Raw genomic sequence first — 21,168 nt, 5'->3', positions numbered from 1 at the left:
CTTCCCTTCCACTTTTCTGAGCTGCTGCACCACCAGCTCCTTTGCTACCTCTTGGAAGGGAAGCTGGAAGCCATCCAGGCATCGCCGGCAAGAAGGCACCTGTTTTGTTTGAATAAAATCACAAGGTGAGAGTTTGAAGTCCTAAGAGTCCAATTCTCCATTTTACAGAGGAGGAATCAAACTGATAGATACGAAGTTAGTATTCAAGACTGGAACACATCCTCTGACTCTGGCTCTCTTGATGTTATAACCAGCTATGTTTTTGGCAGCACGTATGGGGCAAGTGAAGTGTGGGGATTACGGAAGCCCTTGGAATGTGAGAATGGACCTTAGTTCCTTCTCTTTCTGGTTAGAGAGGGCTGAGTATTGCACCCACGGAGTCCCAGGAGAATCTTCCAGGTTTACTCTTGGAGTGGGAGGCGTGTGAGCTGTGGGACCAGGTAATGACGATATGACAGAATGTGAAAGAAGACAAATCTGTTACAAGACTTGTGTTTCCTGGGGCCAAAGCACTAAGGGCAAGAGGAGATGGTTGGGAGGGTTGTGTAGACAGCCAGCTCAGAATGGGGATGTGGAGTTCGGCATCCCTCCTGACGTGTGCCGCAGTGTCCCCAAAGCTGTCACAGGTAAGTCCGACGCAACCCTCGGCAAATCAAGAGTAGGGAGGGACTAGCAAAGAGGTCAATTGTACCTCTTTGCCGGCTCTGCCTGCCGGCGTTGGCCTGGAGCTCGGGAGCTGGGTAGGAAGTCATTCCCGCTGGTTCTTTGCCCGCATTCTCCGCCTTCCTCGAGTCGCCTACCAATGAGAGAGCTACGGGCGGGTCGCCGTAGGACGCTTCCACTTTCCCGTGTCTGGGAGAGGTTAGCCAATCAATGGGAACTTGATGGTTGCTAAGAAACATTTGAGTTTGGCTCCACCCATGCTTAGGGTTTTGGCCAATGAAAATTTAGACTTTGGACTGTTGCCGCGAAACCAGTGAGATTAGTTCCACCGCCTAAATGTTTCGGCGCCTGCGCAGATTGGGGAAAGTTCTGGAAGACAGCGGAGGTGCCGCCATTTTGCGGGAAGAGGAGAAGCTCCGACTGCAGTGCTGCTTTTACTGCTGAGACTCTGGAAAATAGCCCTGCTTCGCGCCCCCAACACACCCAAAGGAGCGGAGGAAACCGGGGCCCCCTGCGGGGACCCGGAACTGGTGAGAAACCCCGAAACCCGGTCCCTCCGCGACGTCACCTATGCGTGACGTCGCCGCACGGCGCCTCCCCCTGACGTCACAGGCAGAAAATGGCGTCAAGAGCAGAGTCAGGCAAACTTTTAAAAACAAACAAAGAAAAATTGTTTACTTTGATTTGGAAGTGTTCGCTACCTAAATGTAGCCCGCTGGCATGGATTTAGGGATCGGCACCCTCGTGGGTATATCTCTTAATGGTGAAGGTGCTGTCTTAAGGATCCCAGTGACTGATATCTTTCCAGGTCCCCTCTGCCCTGACGTTTAGGGTCGTCCATACCGGGGCGGTCTGACAGAGCTCGCAGGTTCGGGTTTCAGCTCTTAGTGCTACCACTCCGAGAGAGGCTAGGGAACTGAGATTTCTTCCTCAGTCTTCAGTCTCTGGAAGACTCGTGTTCACTCTGTCGCCTCGGGGCTTTCCCTCTTTTTTTAACCACACATTCCGTGGCTGTACCGGAGGATAGTGAGGCTTCATAAGAGGTTTTTAGCATGGGACACTGGCCCTCGCAGAGACCATGCCAGTCGGTTGCTTACAGTAAGGACCGTTTTTTGAAGTGTAGCCTTGGCTTGTTACGCAGCATGGGGAATGTTTTTTATCTTACTGCTCCTGTTCTTAATTAAGCTGTCTTCAGTTTGGAGGTGTTTGTGTCCAGCTCTGTGACTGTGGACCCAGGAGGTGATCACCCTTTGGGACTCAGCATGTGGTGAATTTTGCCTGAACTGAGCTGACAGTGGTTTTTCACTCTCTTTTGTCCCTTAAGCAGTGGGGCCTAAGTTAAGTGCTTGTTTGGGTCTTGACTGTGCGTTGATAGAGCCCCGAGACTTGCATGATTGTGGGCCCGCCCTTAATGCAGTCTTTGGAGCTGGGATGGACTAAGGCTCTTACAGTGTCTTAATGGATGGGATTGAATGGACTTTGACCCGTAATTTGGGACATGGGAAGAGTTTGAAAACTCCCAGTGTGAAAATGCATGGTGTTTGGGACTTTACTGCTTCTAGGATATCTGAAAAGATGCACCAAACCTAGTGAGATTTCATTTCAAAATGTGCTGGTGTTGTGTGTATCTTTGCTTAAAGGGATTCATTCATTTCTGAGTACCTGAGTGAAAACTTTACTTGATAGGTGGTGGTTCGTTTGTGGACTTAAGTGAAAGTTTTTGTGCGTTTAAGTAATTCCTACTCTGTACTAGCAGTCAACAGAGAGCAATTACTGAAATCCGAAGCATTTCATTTGGGGAGGAAAAAGATTGTAAAAATATAAAGAGGAGCTGTATGACACCTAGAGAACTTGTATAGACCTGGCAGCCAAAATGACTGGAAGAAACAGAACATCAAAACCTTTAAAGAACCATTTTTCCACAATAGGCCAAATAGTATGTATTAAAATTAGCCAGGTTCCTAATATTTTGAAGTATATGCTGCCTCATACCTAGAAGACACATAATAAGGTGTGACTGAGGGGAGTAATTCTTTTGATAAACCTGTCAGAACAATCATTCTTCAGATGAGTATGTATTTAAAACTAGACATCTTGGGGTGCCTGGCTGGCTTAGTCTGTAGAGTGTGACTCTTGAACTCAGGGTTGTAAGTTTGAACACCATGTTAGACGTAGGGATTACTTAAAAATGAAATCTTAGGGACATCTGGGTGGCTCAGTCAGTTAAGCATCTGACTTCGACTCAAGTCATGACCTCACAGCTTGTGAGTTGGAGCCCCACATCAGACTCTGGTGCTAACAGCTCAGAGCCTGGAGCCTGCTTCAGATTCTGTGTCTCCTCTCTCTCTGCCCCTCCCTGGCTCGTACTGTCTCTTTCTCTCTCTCAGAAATAAATATTAAAAAATTTTTAAAAACCCCCCAAATCATAAATAAATAAATAAATAAATAAATAAATAAATAAATAAATAAATAAATCTAGACATATTAGAATGCTGTGTACTCTTCTTTTTAAAGTTCGGGGCGCCTGGGTTGCGCAGTCGGTTAAGCGTCCGACTTCAGCTCAGGTCACGATCTCACGGTCCGTCAGTTCGAGCCCCGCGTCAGGCTCTGGGCTGATGGCTCAGAGCCTGGAGCCTGTTTCCGATTCTGTGTCTCCCTCTCTCTCTGCCCCTCCCCCGTTCATGCTCTGTCTCTCTCTGTCCCAAAAATAAATAAACGTTAAAAAAAAAAATTTAAGATCTTTAAAGTTCTGGAAAACAGCATGGAGGTTCCTCAAAAAACTAAAAATAGAACTACCCAACGACCCAGCAATTGCACTACTAGGCATTTATCCACGGGATACAGGTGTGATCTTTTGAAGGGACACATGCACCGCCATGTTTATAGCACACTATCAACAGTAGCCAAAGTATGGAAAGAGCCCAAATGTCCATCGATGGATGAATGGGTAAAGAAAATGTGGTATATATATACAATGGAGTATTACTTGGCAATCAAAAAGAATGAAATCTTGCCATTTGCAACTACGTGGCTGGAGCTGGAGGGTATTGTGCAAAGTGAAATTAGTCAGAGAAAGACAAAAATCATATGACTTCACTCATATGAGGACTTTAAGAGACAAAACAGATGAACATAAAGGAAGGGAAACAAAAATAATGTAAAAACAGGGAGGGGGACAAAACAGAAGAGACTCACAAGTATGGAGAACAAACTGAGGGTTACTGGAGGGGTTGTGGGAGGGGGGATGGGCTAAATGGGTAAGGGGCACTAAGGAATCTACTCCTGAAATCATTGTTGCACTAAATGCTCATTTGGATATAAATTTTAAAAAATAAAAAATAAAATTAGAAAAATCTTTAAAGTTAAGTTATAAAATACAGGAGAGAGAGGTAATTTGATCGACTTGATAAGACATTAGACTTAGAGTCAGGGGACCTTAATCAAGAGTCAGCTCTTCCATTTGAGCTTTGTGGCTCTGGGCAGTTCATAAAACCTCAGTTTTTTTCATTGTGCATTGGGTCTGACAGCTGCCTGTGACATATATTACCTTTGGTTGTTAAACAAACGTATGATGTTACTTATAGTAAGCAGTTGAGTTCACCGGTTTTTAGACACAGCTGTTTAATCTTGATTTGAATTCCATTTTAAGTCTTAAATTTGTCTCCAAGTAATTTTTTTCTTTTTTTAACTTTTTTTTAAGTTTATGTAAAAAAATTTTTTTTAATGTTTATTTATTATTGAGAGACAGAGAGAAACAGGGCATAAGAAGGGAAGGGGCAGAGAGGGAGACACAGAATCCAAAACACGCTCCAGGCTCCGAGCTGTCAGCACAGAGCTAGTCGCAGGGCTTGAATTCATGAATCATGACATTATGACCTAGGCTGAAGTCAGATGCTCACCCAACTGAGCCACCCAGGCGCCCCAAAGTTTATTTATTTTTGAGAGAGAGGGAGAGAGAGAGAATCCCAAGCAGACTCTGCACTCTTGGCACAGATCCTGATGTGGGTCTTGAACTCACAAACCTCAAGATCATGACCTGAGTTGAAACCAAGAGTCATACGCTTAACAGACTGAGCCACCCAGGTGCCCATAGCTCCAAGTAATTTTTATTTTATTGTTTTGCTCTTTCCAAGAATCTTGTTTCTGAAACAAGCTTAGTTCAGTGCCTAGCAATATCAGGTACTGTAAATGACAAATGGAACGATTAATTTTATTTTTGCATCACTTAGTTTATATTAGTATGTTTAATTGTTAAGTCATCAAAATAGGCTGTGGGCTTTGAGGGCAACAAGGACAGCATCATTGGATAATGCATTAGCTCCTTTAAAGAGGACAAAGCTCTTGGGGATATGGAAAGTCTGGTTATGATTAGCTTCCTTGTACAGAAATTCTTCAGATTAGTTGGAGGGTTGTGTTTTTTTTGTCAGATTTACTGAGATATAATTGACCTAAAATAAAACTGTACACATTAAAGTGTACAATTTGATGTTTAAACACCCATGAAACCAACACCCCCAAAAGTTTCCTCTGCCCTTTTATAATTCTTTCTTCCTTTCCCCTGCCCACCTCGTCCATCCCTAGGCAACCACTCATCTGCTTTCTGCCAGTACAAGTTAGTTTGCATTTCCTAGAATTTTATATAAATGGAAGCATATGGTATATACTTTATCTGGTCTTATTTCTTTCACTCAGCATAATTATTTTGGAATTCATCCATATTCTATATATTGATAATTCCAGACCAGTATATTTTTTTTAATAGTTTAGCCTACTGATTTTATTTGATATCTTCTGGTTTTTGTTTTTGTTTTTTTTTAATTTGACAGGCCTGTGGTGGACAGTCTTGGGAAGGATGATTGCTAGGTGTGAAAGCTCGGGGGAGGCAGGAAGTCTTACCCTGCCTACCTAGACAGGCTTCAAAGTGGAATTAGTTAAGCCTGTCTTAATCATAATCTTTCTGAGTTACCTGAATTCTAGTTGCTGTTGTACGTGAGATACTTACTGATGAGTTGCCTAATTATTGATGTTTGAGTGGGGTATGTGGGGAGAAGAGCTTAGGGCAGATCTGCATTCTGGTGTTGTTTTGTCTTGTTCCTGATTTGTACTCTTTCACTTTTACCTTTTTATTGGAAACGTGTGTCTGTTTCTGTGATTGACGTGTAAGCCAGTTATATATACAGAATTTTGGAACTGTAGAATGGAGGCCTAGCGTCTACTATAAAATGAATAGTAATTTTGAATATCAACACTTTGTTGATATTCCGTATTGTAGTTTTGATATTCCGTATTGTAGGGTCCGTATTGTAGTTTCTTCCTACCTATTCAGTTTCCTTCTCAACCCTTGAGTTTTTCTGAGCCACAGAGCTGAACTAGTTAAGGTTTATAATGTACAAAAATAAACCTAGAGTAAGCAACAGCCAGGAAGATCCCTTTGGAATTCAAGAAACAGAACTGTATATTCTGAAGTCTGTTTCTTGGAGAAGGAAGGGAATGTGGGGTGCCAGAAGGGGAGGAAAAATACGAGTTTCTCACGTATCCATGTCTTCTCCTCAGATCTGCTACGATGGCGTCCGATGACTTTGATATAGTGATTGAAGCCATGCTAGAGGCTCCCTATAAAAAAGAAGAGGTAATACTCCCCACTTCACTCCTAGAATTGGGTTAGTAAGAAGCAGCAGTTCTAGGTCATCAGTTTCAGCATTTTGTGAATCCTTTTTTCCTGCTTGTTTATTACGTGTTGTGGCTGTTCGTAAAAGTCATAGTCTTTTAGCACACCCCACTCTCCAGCTCTCATATTCAAAGACATGCTGGCAGAGAGGCTCCCAAAGCTGGGGGTGTGGGGGAGAGGTTTGGGCAGGGCATAATGTGCTAGTAATTAGTACTTTGCTCAAAGCTCTCAGTGACACACTAGAAAGTCAGTGTATCTCAAACCTAAATAATTTCTCACTCTCCTGGGAAATAGATGTCAGTGGAACCAATGTTGGGTAGCTGAAGTTTTGACAAAATCTGTCACTGTGATCTCTTTTTGATTTTCTCTCTTCCTATTTTATTCCTTTTGTTAGGAGATTGGGTGCCCAGAAACTGACTAGATAATTGTGAGCTTTGATTTCATAATCAAATCTCTGTCCACTTTTGTTCTTTTGTTGCCCAGTGGAATGTGTGTGTTGCCACCTTGTGCCTTGTGACGTTTTTCCTGGCTAACCCTTTAGGATGATCAGCAAAGGAAAGAAGTTCAAAAAGATGGCCCCAGCAACACCAACGCCAGCAGCAATGGCAACAGTGGCAGTGGTACCAGTGGGAGCAGTGCCAGTGGGGAGGCAAGCAAGTGAGTGTGGTGTGGAGAAATGGGCTGGCAGCTGGGGGAAAGGAAGCAACCATGTCCATGAGAGAAACAGCCAGAACAGGGAGATGGTTGCTTAGAAGACTGCTGACTTTTAGTGATGGCTCCACTGGGTCCTGAGAATAAGGGTGACTTGGTTTGATGTTCTTCTAGTCTTCACATTCCTGCCTAGATTTGTGGATTTGTTCTAGCATCAGTATATTTTAATTGAATAAAACAGCAAGAGGACCCCTGATTTGGAGACAGCAGCTTTGGCCTGGCTTTGGGGGGGAAACGGCCACTCCAGATGCCTGACAACATCCAGGGCTGTGTGCAAGCTCGTGGTGCACGGTTACTCTGAACTCCTGCCAGGTCATCTTGGGCACTTTGGTCTTTTACTGCCATTCCACCCTGGCCTTTCTTTTGTTTCTTGTCCTTGGGGGGAGAGAATAAAACGTTCTCAATAAGTTATCCCCTCTTTCCCAGGAAAAAGAGGAGTCGGAGCCCTAGTAAAAGCAGGGATAGAAAGCGCAGGTAAGTAATTGTGGGGACTTTTGGATTTTTTGAGGATTGCTATAAGTGGAAAGATACCAGGGAAAGCTCTCCATCAAAGGCCAGAAGAGGTTGGTTTGTCCTTCAACAAACTCAGTAGTGCCTTCCACCTATAGTCGCAGTCGAGATCGGGACCGGCACAGGCGGAGAAGCACTCGGAGCCGAAGTCGAGAGCGGCAGCGTCGCCACCGCAGCCGGAGCTGGGACCGTCGGCACAGTAGTGAGTCACGCAGTCGGGACCGGCGGCGTGAGGATCGTGTGCGTTACAGGAGCCCGCCACTTGCCACTGGGTAACACCTCTCACCAATCTGATGGCCTTTGTGTTGTAGTCTGGGTAAAACCAGTGTGCTGTGCTTCCTGCCTGGGGATGCTTACAACCTGATGTGATGGGCAGGAGACGTTGTTATTGGAGGGGTGGTGTTGAGAATTCCCGTGAGGTGAAGTGCTGGAATCTGGTTTTCTCGTGTTAGAAGACTGAGCATTGGACTAGCGCGAATGACATTGAATGACACGATTTTCCGTTTGTTGTTCTCTGTTCCATAGGCGTAGGTATGCGCACAGTAAGAGTCCTCATTTCAGAGAGAAGAGCCCGGTCAGGTGAGTGGATAATGAGCTTTCCCAGGGATTGTGAGGTGTGAATAAAAAGCCGTTTGAGCTGGAATACAGGAACTTGTAGCGCTTGAGTGTAGCTAGAAAATAAGGACTGTGTATCGGAGCAGGTGTCTCAACAAATTGTACTTGTTCTTTAGGGAACCAATTGATAATCTGAGTCCCGAGGAGCGTGATGCCCGCACGGTTTTCTGTATGCAGTTAGCTGCCCGCATTCGGCCTCGAGACCTGGAGGACTTTTTCTCTGCTGTCGGCAAGGTAACTTTCCCTCCCTTAGTTTTCGTCCATGTGGCCTATTTTCTGTCCATCCTCCCTTATGCCCAACTCAGGATTTCCTTCTTGCCCCGGATAGGTTCGTGACGTCCGGATCATCTCAGATCGGAATTCCCGTCGTTCTAAGGGCATCGCCTACGTAGAATTCTGTGAGATCCAGTCTGTGCCACTGGCCATTGGGCTGACTGGGCAGCGGCTGCTCGGAGTGCCTATCATTGTCCAGGCCTCACAGGTGAGCAGGCTGAAAACCTGACACAAGAAGATGGGGTTGAAGGTAGGAGGTATGGGATGTGACCCGTCATTGTCTCCTTGCCTAGGCTGAGAAAAACCGACTGGCAGCCATGGCCAACAACCTGCAGAAGGGTAGTGGTGGACCAATGCGCCTCTATGTGGGCTCCCTGCACTTCAATATCACTGAGGACATGCTCCGGGGTATCTTTGAGCCCTTCGGCAAAGTGAGTAGAAAGTGATGGAGACCTCTGAAGGGAATTGGAAAAAGTGGGGAGGGTGAGTGTACCTCTTTATTCTGACCACGATTAAGGCACTGCATCCATCGAATGGGCATGTAGGTCCACACTGGGAAAGTTAGGCTCCATCTTTGTCTTCATAGTGCTCAGTAAACAGGTCAGTCAGGCACCGTGAAATCAAATAATGGGGTGCAGATTAAGTAAGGTTGGTCAGGAGAGGTGGTTTGGAAAGAGATGGCATTTGTCTCTTCTTTAAAAATTTGGGGGCCCCTGCGTGGCTCAGTCGGTTAAGAGTCTGACTCTTGATCTCTGCTCAGATCATGAACTCACAGTTCATGAGATTGAGCCCTGTGTCATTGGGCTCTGTGCTATCAGTGAGCCTGCTTGGGATTCTCTCCCCCTCTTTCTCTACCTTTTCCCCGCTTGAGTGTATGCATGCACTCTCTCTCAAAATAAATAAGCTTCAAAAAAAGAAAAGATTTGGGAGAGTTGAAATCGATTGGCTGGAAGGTTAGAGGTAGTGTGAACAGTCAGATAGGAAAGCTCAGGTTAGCCCAAAGATTGTTAATAATTTCCGCCTCTTCTACAGATTGATAATATTGTCCTGATGAAGGATTCAGATACAGGCCGTTCTAAAGGTTATGGTTTCATTACGGTAAGTTTCTGGTCTTGAAGTTTTGAATTTCAGCGTGGGTTTGTCCACTTGTCTGATTCTGCAGCTCAGCCTCCTCCTCCTCCTTTAGGAACTGTCTAAATGACTCATAAGCCCTGGTGCCTGAAGCTTGGACTAGCCTTCCTCCCCTTGAGATGAGTGCATTGCTTGAGATCTTGGCTTTGCTCCCACACTCTGTCAGTGGCCCTGGCATGGGGGTGTCCAGGAGTTCAACCAGCTTCCCTGGTGCTGCAACTTGCTTTTTGGGTAATAGTAATGATTTCAGGCAGCAGCTAAAAGGTTGGGGGCATGAGGGAGGTTAGATGTGGGCTTTTGTAGACATGCTTCATGGAATTGGTGTTTTCATGATAGTGGGAATAGAGATTTATATTTTTTTCTGGCACTATCCCATTTGAAGGAGTTTCTCCACTGAGAAATATCTTTATGTTTAAAGACGGCTATAGGGAGAATAGTGGGGCTGTGTCTTACCTTTTCCTGACACTGTCACAAAATTACTTCCAGTTCCCATAACTGGTTCTTCCAGCCCTGTGTGACTCCAGGCTGAAGACTGGCTGCCAGCCACAGAGTCTCACAGAAGCTGATATTTCCTGGGTTTAGTCCAGGAAGCATACACCCCCCACAGTTGCCTGCAGGGCAGAGGAGAGTTAGGTTGTGTTCTGCACAGGTGAGGTATTGCTCACCTCAGAAGTATCCAGTAAAGGCAAGCCACCTACACCACCTGCCTAGGAATTGTCAGTACCAACGTGCCAGGCCCTAGGGCAGGTGCCACCAGAATAAACAAAGCCAGCTCTGGTATTCATGGTGGCAAGTACCTCTTCTAACACCTTGTGTGACTCAGTTGCAGAAAAGTGTTGGTGAGGCCTTTTTGCCCTTGCGCTGCTGCCTTTTTGATCAACACGCATGACACTTAAATAGCAGACTGGAATCTTTTCTACACTAGGCAGCTCTGGTGACACTGATGAAAAGGACTGGGGAGTGGAGCCCTCTGATCGACAGCACTGGTGTAGGCGTAGGGGTGGGGTGCAGTCTTGCTCTCCACGCCAGGGTACGCTCCCCACTGCGACTGAACTCTGGAGTTCCAGATTCCTTTTTCTTGAGTGAGAATTGAAACTGACTAGTCCAAAGGGCTGAGATAAAATAAAAGTCCAGGAGTTTGGGCCCCTTAGCCTGTCTTACTTCCATTTTATCTGGTCGTTTGTGAAACAGTCTGTCAGGGTAGGCACTCTATGGGTAATAGATTTTTTTTTTTTTTTTTTGTATTGTTAGGTTTTTAGTGTAGCTGGAAGATTGAAGTGATTGCCATTTAGTCAGTTGGAAAAGGTCCTTTTTACCCCATTTTGGGAGGATGGGGACCTTAGGTCACATTCCCTGTGACAGAAAAGTTTATGCCACGGTGAGCATGCAGTTTTCCTGGGATAGCGAGACTAGGGAATAGTAGTGGGGTTTTGAGAGCATGTCTGTGTCCGGGAAGTGACTGATACGGCCTGGGTTTCTTGTAGTTCTCAGACTCCGAGTGTGCTCGGCGAGCCCTGGAACAGCTGAATGGCTTTGAGCTTGCTGGTCGACCTATGAGAGTTGGTCATGTGACCGAGCGACTGGATGGTGGCACAGACATCACTTTTCCGGATGGGGACCAGGAGCTGGATCTGGGATCAGCAGGTGGACGTTTGCAGCTCATGGCCAAATTGGCAGAAGGTGGAGAGAGTTTCTCTGCAGAGTGAAGAACACGGGGTTGAATTTTAGATCGGAGGTTGGGACTTAACCCCACCTTTTCTTTCCCTTTTAGGCTCTGGAATGCAGCTGCCTACTACCACAGCTGCTGCTGCTGCTGCCGCCCAGGCTGCTGCTGCCTTGCAACTGAATGGGACAGTTCCCTTGGGGGCCCTGAACCCCGCAGCTCTGACTGGTAGACTTAAACTTGGGAAAGGGAGGAATTGGGTTGGGGCCTGGAAAGAAGGAATGCTATGTACTCACCAACTCATTGTGCCTCTCTTTTTGCAGCTCTGAGTCCAGCCCTGAACCTCGCCTCCCAAGCAATCGCCTCCCAGTGCTTCCAGCTTTCCAGCCTCTTTACCCCTCAGACCATGTGAGTCTCAGGGTCTGGTATTCATGGTGGCAACTGCCATGTCTTTGGTTATTTTCTTTCCTTTGGTTTCCCATTTACCTCTTCTCCTTGCCGTAGGTAAATCAGTGGCTCCGTACACTGCCTCCCTGTGCCTCTGGGTACCACTCCCTTTTCCACGTCTACCCTTCCATGGCCCCTTCTCTCCATTTTGTGGACCAAGCTATCCTGAGGGCGTGGATGTTGACTCTGTGGGAATTGGGGCCACCTTTAGACTCCAAGAAGAGCTCCTGCCCAGGGCCCCATCGTGAATGGACTCTGCTGAGCAAAGCCAGTAGTCGAAGAGGACAGAATCTGCACCTATATTGAACACCTGTTTTTCCGTGTGTGTCATCTCCCGGGATGACCTTCATTGCTCTCTCCGACCAGCTCTTAGTGATTCCTCGATTCCTCCCCCGTTGGGAAGGCCGTAGGGCATTAACTGAGGGAACTAACCTCTCTACTTTTCCTGTACTTTTACCCTACAATCTGTTGAGGAAAACCCTTGAAGACCTCTAGTCCAAGAGGACTTTGCAGTTTGGAAGGTGAACCTTGAAAGTGCTGGCTTGCTGCTGCACAGGCCCTGGAAGATGGCATGGACTGAACATTGTGAAGCCTTCCTTGGGTCTCAGCTTGAGGCCGGAACTGCTACTGTGGGCTCAGCCTCTTACTGGGAAGTATGGGAATAATCTGTCCTGCCAGGCATTTTGGATGTCTTAGGGGCATTCAGGAGTTGAGTGAAAGGTGGGGTACTTCTCTACTAGGTTCCATCTTCCTCTGTATAGTTTTCCTTCCTCCCAGGTCTTTCCTGTGGCCCAGGGTGGGAGGATGGAGAGAGGAGGCTGCTATTCTCTACCACTTCCCATGTGCCTCTACCATGGGCTCAACCCCAGCTGTTAAAGCTGCTCCTGTCCCCTACCTGGGCACATGTGAGCCCTTCTCACTGGATTTTATACCCTTGTGTCTGTGTACATAAAATTGTGTGTGTGTGTGTGTGTGTGTGTGTGTGTGTGTGTGTGTGTACACGTATACACATACACATACGTATAAACTTTGTATAAAAGGCAAGCTCCACTGTTGTGGCGGCTGCTGCCCATGTGTGTGTGGTCTCAGTCAGTTGGTGTATCTGTCTGATGTTAATAACTTTTCATGAGCCAAAACCGTGAATGGTTCTAGGATATAAAACATTTGTAATGCCTTTCTGTTTTTTCCCTTTAATTTTGTTTTATCTAACGTTCTTTAGAAATTAAAATGGACAAAAGGCACACGCCTGGATGGAGTTCCCAGTCTGTATCTGCATTACACCTTTAGCCCCATTGTCTCCTCTGTTTGTCTTCATCTTAACTATTTCCAAACCTACCTTGCCCACTGGACACACTTCCCAAGGCTGTCTCTGCGTCTAAGGGACAGATCTTGTCTTTCCACCAGATGGCAGTGTGACAGTAGCACATTCTGCTCCTCAAGTGGCTAGAGGTGTTTGAGATCTTGAGCAGCTTAAGTACCAGGGAAGCGTAAGCTCACCAGTTTTACCATTAGCCTCTGTGCCCGCTTTTGGCCCTTTTTGTAATGGAAATCCCAGTCTGGTATCCAAAGGGGCTTGGGGGTCTTACATCAGGGCTCCCAGGCCTTAAATCTGCTATTCCTTGGTCAGTCCCCTCAAGTCTTGGTTTCCATATATGGCTCTGCTTGAGATAACACAGGCTAGGACCAGTGAATTTCAGAAAGCTGAGTATCCCAGGAATCGCCCTGAGGAAGGGGATGCACATTTCTTTTCTCTGCTGGCTTTGTAAGATACGTGACAAGGGGCCTGCCAGAACCTGGCTCACCAGTTAGGGACCAGCCTAGAGAAGAAGGTCTGAGGTTCAGGGGCAGAGCTCTGTGGGACTCCCCCATTCTCTTCTGGTCTCTATGGCAACAGAATGTTAAGACTGTATTGTCATGCTAAAAATATGGATAATTGCTGTTAGGTTTTAATTTGTCAGCTCTCAGACTTCTAACCAGAGTGAACAGTTTTTGGTGATAATTAGTTTCTGAGGTTGCTTTTCACACTGAAGTATTAAGTACTTGGTGCCTGCTTGTGGTATAAAAGGCCACTGGGACCCAGGACTAGGTCTTGATTCCTCCTGTCCCAAGTACTGACCAGGACCGACCCTGCTTACCTGCTGAGATCAGCCAAGATGGGGTGTGTTCAGGGTGGTATGGCTGTATAGGCTGGTGCAGCCTCATTTGCTGCTACGGTTGCCTTTGCCACCACCTCCACCCTTTCCTGTTCTAATTTGCTCTCTTGGCCCAGGGGATAGGACAGAGGATACATTGTTTTTAGGTAGCAGCTGGCTGTGGCCCAGTCCCCCTGTAGTTATTGATTTGGCTGCTAATGCATCCTGAAAAGTACAGTGTGGACCATTTTTGTTAGTCATCCTGAGGCTATGGACTGGGCCGCCTCATGGCAGTTTTGAACTCTTCCAAACCATAAATACCCACAGGCTTTGCCTCCCTGCCCTCCTCAGATGGGTGTCTATCTCTGCTTGGTTTTCTTATATTACCATCCTTGCCTCCTTTGGTCTTTCTGCACTTTGGTTCCTGCCACCCTTCTTAGTTCCTCATACAGCCTCTTGTTGGGAGAGAGAGCGTGGTGGAAGTGAGGAAACATCTAAGACAGCTACTCTAGTCTTAATCCATATAAGGTGACAGCATCTAGTGGGTGACAGCTGGAGTCACTGCATGTGACTCAGTGCCTTCTTGTTACTCATGCCTGCATTGGAGGTGGTTGGAGTAGAGAGGAGGGGGCAGCAAACAGCCTCTGTGCCCAGCCTAAGGTAAAAGAAACCTTCAACCTCTCTTGTCTGGGCATGGCACCTGGGGCGAAGGTAGAGGAGAGACTGACCCGGATCCTCTACTAGCATAGAATTTCCCAACTGTCCTCAGTTCTAAACAGATGTTCACCTGACATTTGGCTTCTAGGCCGTGCTTCTGCCTTTTCTAAGGCAGTGATGTTTTTTCCTCCCTGTTCTCTAAACTTCTGTGTTCTTGAAATTGGGTTTCTGCCTACTTCCTTCTTAGGTTCCAACAGCCCCCGATGTGACCTACCAGAGGAAGCAGGTGTTTACCCTTTGAACCTTTAGTCCTGGTGCTTATGCAGAAGGAAAATAAGTTTACACCTTGAAGGGAGATGGTCAACCGCAGCCTCTCCTTTCTCTGTTAAGGAAGGGGTCTGGTGAGAATCCGGAAGTAATATTTAGACAGGGAGAAAAGGCTGTCCTGGCTTCGGAAAGTAGGAGGGGGTATAATGACCGTTAACATCAGTGCAGGGTTGTCCCGTCGTTGTGGGTTAGGCATTGTTCTAATCACTTTGTATGTATAGAGTTGCTTCAACCTCACAGTGACCTCTGAGGCAGACTCTTTTATCATCTTTGTGAACAAGGAAGAGGCTACCCAAAGGGTAAGTAACCTGCCCTGCGATTACAAGTGAGTTTGGGATTCCAATCCAGTCAGTCTAGCTTCACATTCCTGGATCCTAATCTCAGCCTGCCTCTTGTGGAAGCCAAGGCCTTGGAGTCACTTTTCCTATCTCTGTACCCAGAGTTCTCAGTATGTCCTGAACTTTTCCTCTTCCACGTCTGCTCATCTTGTTCTCTTTTTGCTCCTCTCCTGCTGGTTAAAATCCTGTCCATTAAGACTCTGAAGCTTTGCTAGTTGGTTTCCCTTTTCAGTATTCTTTGTCCCATTAGAAGTCTCATTCTGTCTTTATTTACAGTTCTGTGTAAACTCTACTAGTAGATGGTGATAGCCCAATGAGACAAGGCATCGACATGTCTTTTTCACTATTGCTTTCCTTCACACATATTAGATGTCTTGAATTAATTTCCCCTCTGTTCAAGTCAGAGCTAAGCTTTCCAATGTCCATCCTGGCCTCCTCCTCCATTCATTCCTCACCCTCCAAGAGAGAAAGCAGCTTTACTCTTTTTGGTGTTACCATGGTAGCCTGTGATGCTTTCTGTCAAAAATGCTGCTTCCCATCCAACACAGACTGATGTTTCCATGGCAACCAGGTGAAGTCAATAGTCATGAGCTGGATCCAGGAAAGAAATTCTGGTCTCAGAACTGTGTCTGAACCTTCTGGCTTCAAACATTCCTTCTCTTCTCTCCCAACTCTTACATTTATATCCAGAACTGATGTGCTCAGTGTGCTCTTGGTTGAGAGAGCTCTGAGAGGTGAAGCAGACCAACCAGTTTAGATCATACGGGAAGGTGGAGGCAAGGAAAGAGCTGATCATAGCTCACTTTTAAAAGTTGGATGAGTTCTGTTAGCTTTCCCAGATGATCTCCTCTCAAGAGCCCTTAAGGAGTTGGCTGCAGTTACTGGAGAGCCATTAAGCAGTTATTTTTTAGGGCAATGGTAGATGGATGAGGGCCCTGAAGACTGGAAAGGAGCCAGTCAGTGCTAGATTGCAGAAAGGAGAAGCAATGACCTTGGAAATCAGAGACTTGTCAAACTCTAGCCAATGTCCCAGAAAGGAAGGGAGCTTCAGTCAGCTTTCAGGCATCATGAAGCCTACTTGTTTAGAATGGGTGGTGCTGAAAATTAGCCTTTTCTGAACTGGGTTGGGCCCAACCAAGTCAGGAGACCTCCATCCTGTAGCAGAATGGTCACCCTCTGGGGCAATACCACATGGTTCAGATAGCTCTTCTGTCACAAACCAGCTGAATAAACTTGGATGTTCATCACTTCTCTAACCTCGACTCCCCTTCTGTAAAAGGGAAGTGATGACAATAGTACCTGTCTCAGGGACATTGTGAGGATTCAATGAAATGATTGTGTTGAGGGCTTAGAACTTGATATCTTGTCATTACTACTTGTCATAGCTACTGCCATCACTATCCCCATTCCTCTGGATGCCTACACACTTGACTCTACCTGACCTCATCTTCCAACCTCAGAGAATGCTTAATATATGCAGGGAGAGAAGTGAAGGTGAGGCAATGGTGGAAGTAAGTCTCAATTTCACAATTTAGTTCCTGGACTAAAGTCCCAAGCTCCCTAGGTCCTGGGTCACAAGCAGCTTAGTTTTCAGAAACACCAGTCCCACTGGCTCAATCTCTTTTTATGCCTGAAACTATAAATCAGAGTGAGACGGCTTTGAAAAATCAATGTGATTCTCTCCCTCCCCACCCCCTCAGGTACCTTCAGGGTACCTAGTGCCCTTTGCTTTGTCTGGCCGGGGAAAATCCTAGTGGTGTCTGCTACAGCCCTTTGCTTAGCCTCCCTCCTGACCTTCCGCAGGTGCTCCTGTAGCACCTGCCATCACTGGTCTCCAGAACTCTGACAATTTCCTTTCAGATAAATGTTTTAAATCAGCACAGGTACTCTGCCTAAAGACATTATAACCTGAACAAACAATGGAACACTAGGCAGTATAATACCATCACTGAGGCTTTGGTTGCCAATCACCCCCCTCCTTCCCCATCCTCTTCAAAACAACACAACTCACAGGGGGTTACCTGTGAGTCCTATGGGAGGCAAGTTGGACTTTGTGGACTGCAACTTAAATACTTTTTTATGTATCTTTTTAAGCAATCTCTACACCCAGGGTGGGACTCAAACCCACAACCTCAAGATCAAGAGTTGTACGTTCCACTGACCAAGCCAGCCAGGCACACCTTAAATTTGTATCTCCAGGGTGCTGCTCTGCTTGAGAGGTTAGCAAGCTGTCTGGATGCCTGAATAAGGGACCTGGACACAGGTTGTAAAAAGCATTACTTCCACAGCTCATTTGGATAATGTTTGACAAATTACAAAGATACTAGGATTTGTATTTAGTCCTTATGACTATCCTACAAGGTAGGTAATGTTATCTTCATTTTACAGTTGGGAGAGCTGAGGCTCAGAAAGGCAAAGATGTTGAGAGTGGTGTCCTCCATCCAGAAAATCCTGGGACTAAGTGCTAATTAAAATGTTTGCAAGGCCCACATTGAGTCTGTATTTGCATCTTGAGTCTGCAAGGTGACCAAGCCATGGAGCATGGCATCAAGCTACATACAGATGAGGGGCACCTGGCTGGCCCAAAGATGGGTTGGGCTGGTGGAGTGTGCGACCCTTAATCTCAGGGTTATGAGTTCTAGCCCCACATTAGAGGTAGAGATTACCTAAAAAAAAAAAAAAAAAAAAAAAAAAAAAAGATTAAAAGGGACCTTGAGCATATCCATCAGAGAGCCACCAAGATGATAAAGTACTAAGCAGCAAGATGCTGCTTATTGGTTTTGGGGTCCCTTGACAACTTGGCTGTACCATCCACCCAAATTTGGCTGCCTTCTTACAGGAAGGGTATTTACCTCACATGGCGGGCTGCCCACCATGTCTGTGTCTCCTGTGCATTTGCTCATGTAGTTTCACCACAGGGAGTTTTTTCTTCTTTCCCCCATCTATCCACAGCTTACATATATCCTTGAAGGCCCAGCTCCTAAAATCTGTCTTTAAATTCTGTTTCTTCCATTCAGAATTCTTAGAGCTCAGGAAATAGCCCTCAGATAGTCAGAATGTGGTACAGTTTGCTGTTGTTGGCCCTGGTAGTGCTATTACCACCTTGTCCCATCTCTCCAGCTCATTTGTAAGCTCCCTGAGGGCAGGGATAGTGTCACCTGTATTTGTTTTTCCCATAAGGTCCAGCACAGTGACTGGCCTATGGCAGTACTTGAGGGGAACAACAAGTATTTGTGGATGAAAGTCTAGGAAAAATTGACTTAGACTGATGTGGATAGAATTATGCTAGATGAATAAAAAGATGTATATGTATGGGTGGACTTTCTGGGAATGAGGGTTTAACCCAGAAGACTTGTGAAATGCTCTTCCACGACTGGCAGCCTTTTAGAAGACGAAAGGGGCGCCTGGGTGGCTTGGTCAGTTAAGCGTCCTACTTCGGCTCAGGTCATGATCTCGTGGTTCGTGGGTTCAACCCCATGTCAGGCTCTGTGTTCACAGCTTGGAACCTGGAGCCTGCTTCAGATTCTGTGTCTCCTTCTCTCTCTGCCCCTCCCCTGCTCATGCTATGTCTCTGTCTCAAAAATAAAACATTAAAAAACAGTTTAGGAGAGGAGAGACCCTGCCCAGTCTCTCTAGAGAGGGTTAGATGCAGCAGGGCACAAAGGCCCAACTCTGAGCAGAGGCCCAGAGCAGAGAGATGCTTTCCAAGATGCAGGGCAGGCCTCACCTCTGGCCCCTCAGAGCAGAGCACACAGAGCTCATGCTCTCAGCCAGTGAGGAGGCCTTGTGGGCCAGAAATCGCGGGGGTCGCAGGGGCCAGCTGGTAAAGGAGCAGAGACAAGATTGCAGTGGTTAAGAGGAGCATGAGGGCAGAGAAGACCTTACCTGGCACAAGCAGCTCAGGCCCCAGGGTCCTTTGCTGGTCTCTCACAGCGGCCCAGACCAGCAGCCTGGCACTATGCCTTGATCAGAGGGAGGTAGAAGAATGGCCTGGCTCTCGCAGAAGACCCCACTTTCCAAGTCTGACGGGAGCGTGGCTTCAGCTTCCGTCTGTTCTGAGCTCGTCCCTGTAGGCGTCTGGAGGGAACGCACAGATGGGTTGGGCTGATGGGACTGGCTGAGTTAGGGGGAGGGAAGCCTGTGGCGCGTGCAGTCCCCCTCCTGGGGGAGGCCCTGCCGCCACCACCATCATCTTCAATATGCATATTTTCAGCTTCAGCCACGTGAAAGGCACTGGACCTTTTTCCCCATCTGCCCCTTTGGCCACATTTGACCATTGGTGGTAGTCTTCCTTTAAAAGCCCTCCTCCGGGGCGCCTGGGTGGCGCAGTCGGTTAAGCGTCCGACTTCAGCCAGGTCACGATCTCGCGGTCCGTGAGTTCGAGCCCGGCATCAGGCTCTGGGCTGATGGCTCAGAGCCTGGAGCCTGCTTCCGATTCTGTGTCTCCCTCTCTCTCTGCCCCTCCCCCGTTCATGCTCTGTCTCTCTCTGTCCCAAAAATAAATAAAAAACGTTGAAAAAAATATTTTTTTAAAAAAATAAAAGCCCTCCTCCTAGGGCACCTGGGTGGTTCAGTGGGTTAAGTGTCTGACTTTGACTTGGGTCATGATCTGTCAGTCTCGTGAGTGAGTTCGAACCCTGCTCAGGCTCTGTGCTGACAGCTTAGAGCCTGGAGCCTGCTTCAGATTCTGTGTACCCCCCCCCCTCCTCTGCCTCTTCCCTGCTCACACTCTGTCTTGCTCTGTCTCTCAAAAATAAAGAAATGTTTAAAAAACACCAAAAATCTCCTCTTGGGGTGCCTGGCTGGCTCAGTTGGTAAAGTATGCTACTGTTGCTCTCAGGGTTGTGAGTCTGACCCCCCGGCGCTAGGCATAGAGTTTACTTTAAAAAAAAAAAAAAAAAAAAAAAAAAAAAAAGGCCTCCTTCCTTGGCACTGGCCACTACCTGCACAATTCTAGTCCTTCCACGGCCTGCCTCTGTGGTGGCTACATCTCCACCTTCTTCGTCTGCTTTGGTCCTTCTTTCTCTAGAACATCAAGGCTGTGTTTTGTTTTACATTATTTTATTTAGTTTTTGAACAGGTGATATATGCCATAGTTAAACATTCAAAAGGAACAAAAAGGGCACACGATGAAAAGTACACTTCCTACACCTGTCTTGCCCCCACCCAACTGCCCTCCCCGGCAGCAATCAGTAACATCCTGGTTTGTCATTTGTTGGGTCACAGACCCCTTTGGCAATCTATGAAATCTATGCACACTATTCTCAAGTGCATGACTGCATAGGCACATGAATTGTCCCACTTCACAAGAATCACAGCCCCTAAAGCCCATGTGTGATTTGAGGCAAGGATCCCAGCCAGTATTGTATCCTCTCCTTTGTACCTCCCTTAGCATGATTTGTGGGGTCTGGAGCAAAATTAAAATGCAGGGCTCCTTGCTCAAAGATTTTCAAGGCCGCAATAGCAACACATTCTACTGAGCACGGGGTGCCGTGTGACTGCTGCTCATCCTTACCTGTGGCTCCTCTGCTGCCATCTTTTTTTTAAGTAAAACGTTTTTAAAATTTTTTAAATAATGTTTTTATTTTAATTATTTTTGAGAGAGAGAGAGAGCATGAGCAGGGGAAGGGCAGAGAGAGACAGAGGAAGACACAGAATCTGAAGCAGGTTCCAGGCTCTGAGCTGTCAGCACAGAGCCCGACGCAGGGCTGGAACCAGTGAACCACAGGATCATGACCTGAGTGGAAGGAAGTGGGACACTTAACCGACCGAGCCACCCAGGCGCCCCTCTACTACCATCTTTATGGGAATTATTCTCATTTCTGTATCTCTTGCCCTAACTTGTTCTGAATTTCAGACCCAGATCTTTGGAGAGCTGCCGAAACCCCATATGGATATTCTAGCATCGCAAACTCAAGAGTTTCCAAAATGGATCCATTTACCCATGTCCTCCTCTGCCCTCTAACTCCCAGTTCCTCACCCACCACCTAAGACTCCCACCTGTACCCAGTCATCGCAGTCCTGACTCACACC

The 21,168-nt window shown here is 46.7% G+C and overlaps 1 protein-coding gene across 5 annotated transcripts; it reads left to right on the top strand.

The window, feature by feature from the left end:
* Positions 1–1,033: 1,033 nt before the first annotated feature.
* RBM23 (RNA binding motif protein 23) lies at positions 1,034–12,924 on the top strand. Of its 5 annotated transcripts, none has more exons than XM_045059674.1 (14): positions 1,034–1,193; positions 6,217–6,292; positions 6,873–6,988; positions 7,469–7,516; positions 7,651–7,824; positions 8,078–8,131; positions 8,284–8,401; positions 8,496–8,648; positions 8,734–8,871; positions 9,473–9,538; positions 11,056–11,215; positions 11,343–11,462; positions 11,558–11,642; positions 11,739–12,924. In XM_045059674.1, the coding sequence occupies exons 2-14, from the start codon at positions 6,227–6,229 to the stop codon at positions 11,740–11,742; spliced, it is 1,302 nt and encodes a 433-aa protein (XP_044915609.1). In that variant the 5' UTR covers positions 1,034–1,193; positions 6,217–6,226; the 3' UTR covers positions 11,743–12,924. The 5 variants fall into 5 exon arrangements, with proteins under 5 accessions (XP_044915609.1, XP_019688360.1, XP_011281432.1 ...); XM_011283130.4 differs by having other exon boundaries at positions 1,035–1,193; positions 11,056–11,251; XM_019832800.3 differs by lacking the exon at positions 7,469–7,516 and having other exon boundaries at positions 1,035–1,193; positions 11,056–11,251.
* Positions 12,925–21,168: the final 8,244 nt, after the last annotated feature.

Source organism: Felis catus, chromosome B3 (assembly GCF_018350175.1).
Source record: "Felis catus isolate Fca126 chromosome B3, F.catus_Fca126_mat1.0, whole genome shotgun sequence".
NCBI lineage: Eukaryota > Metazoa > Chordata > Mammalia > Carnivora > Felidae > Felis > Felis catus.
Note: the sequence above shows the minus strand (reverse complement) of the source record. Positions and strands in the feature narration are given on the sequence as shown.

Excerpts from the sequence above, each read along its gene's own strand:
- RBM23 (XM_011283130.4), top strand. The coding sequence starts at position 6,227 with ATGGCGTCCGATGACTTTGATATAGTGATTGAAGCCATGCTAGAGGCT. Across the intron at positions 9,539-11,055 it reads AAGGTTATGGTTTCATTACG|TTCTCAGACTCCGAGTGTGC; the intron begins GTAAGTTTCTGG and ends GGTTTCTTGTAG. Across the intron at positions 11,252-11,342 it reads CATGGCCAAATTGGCAGAAG|GCTCTGGAATGCAGCTGCCT; the intron begins GTGGAGAGAGTT and ends TTTCCCTTTTAG.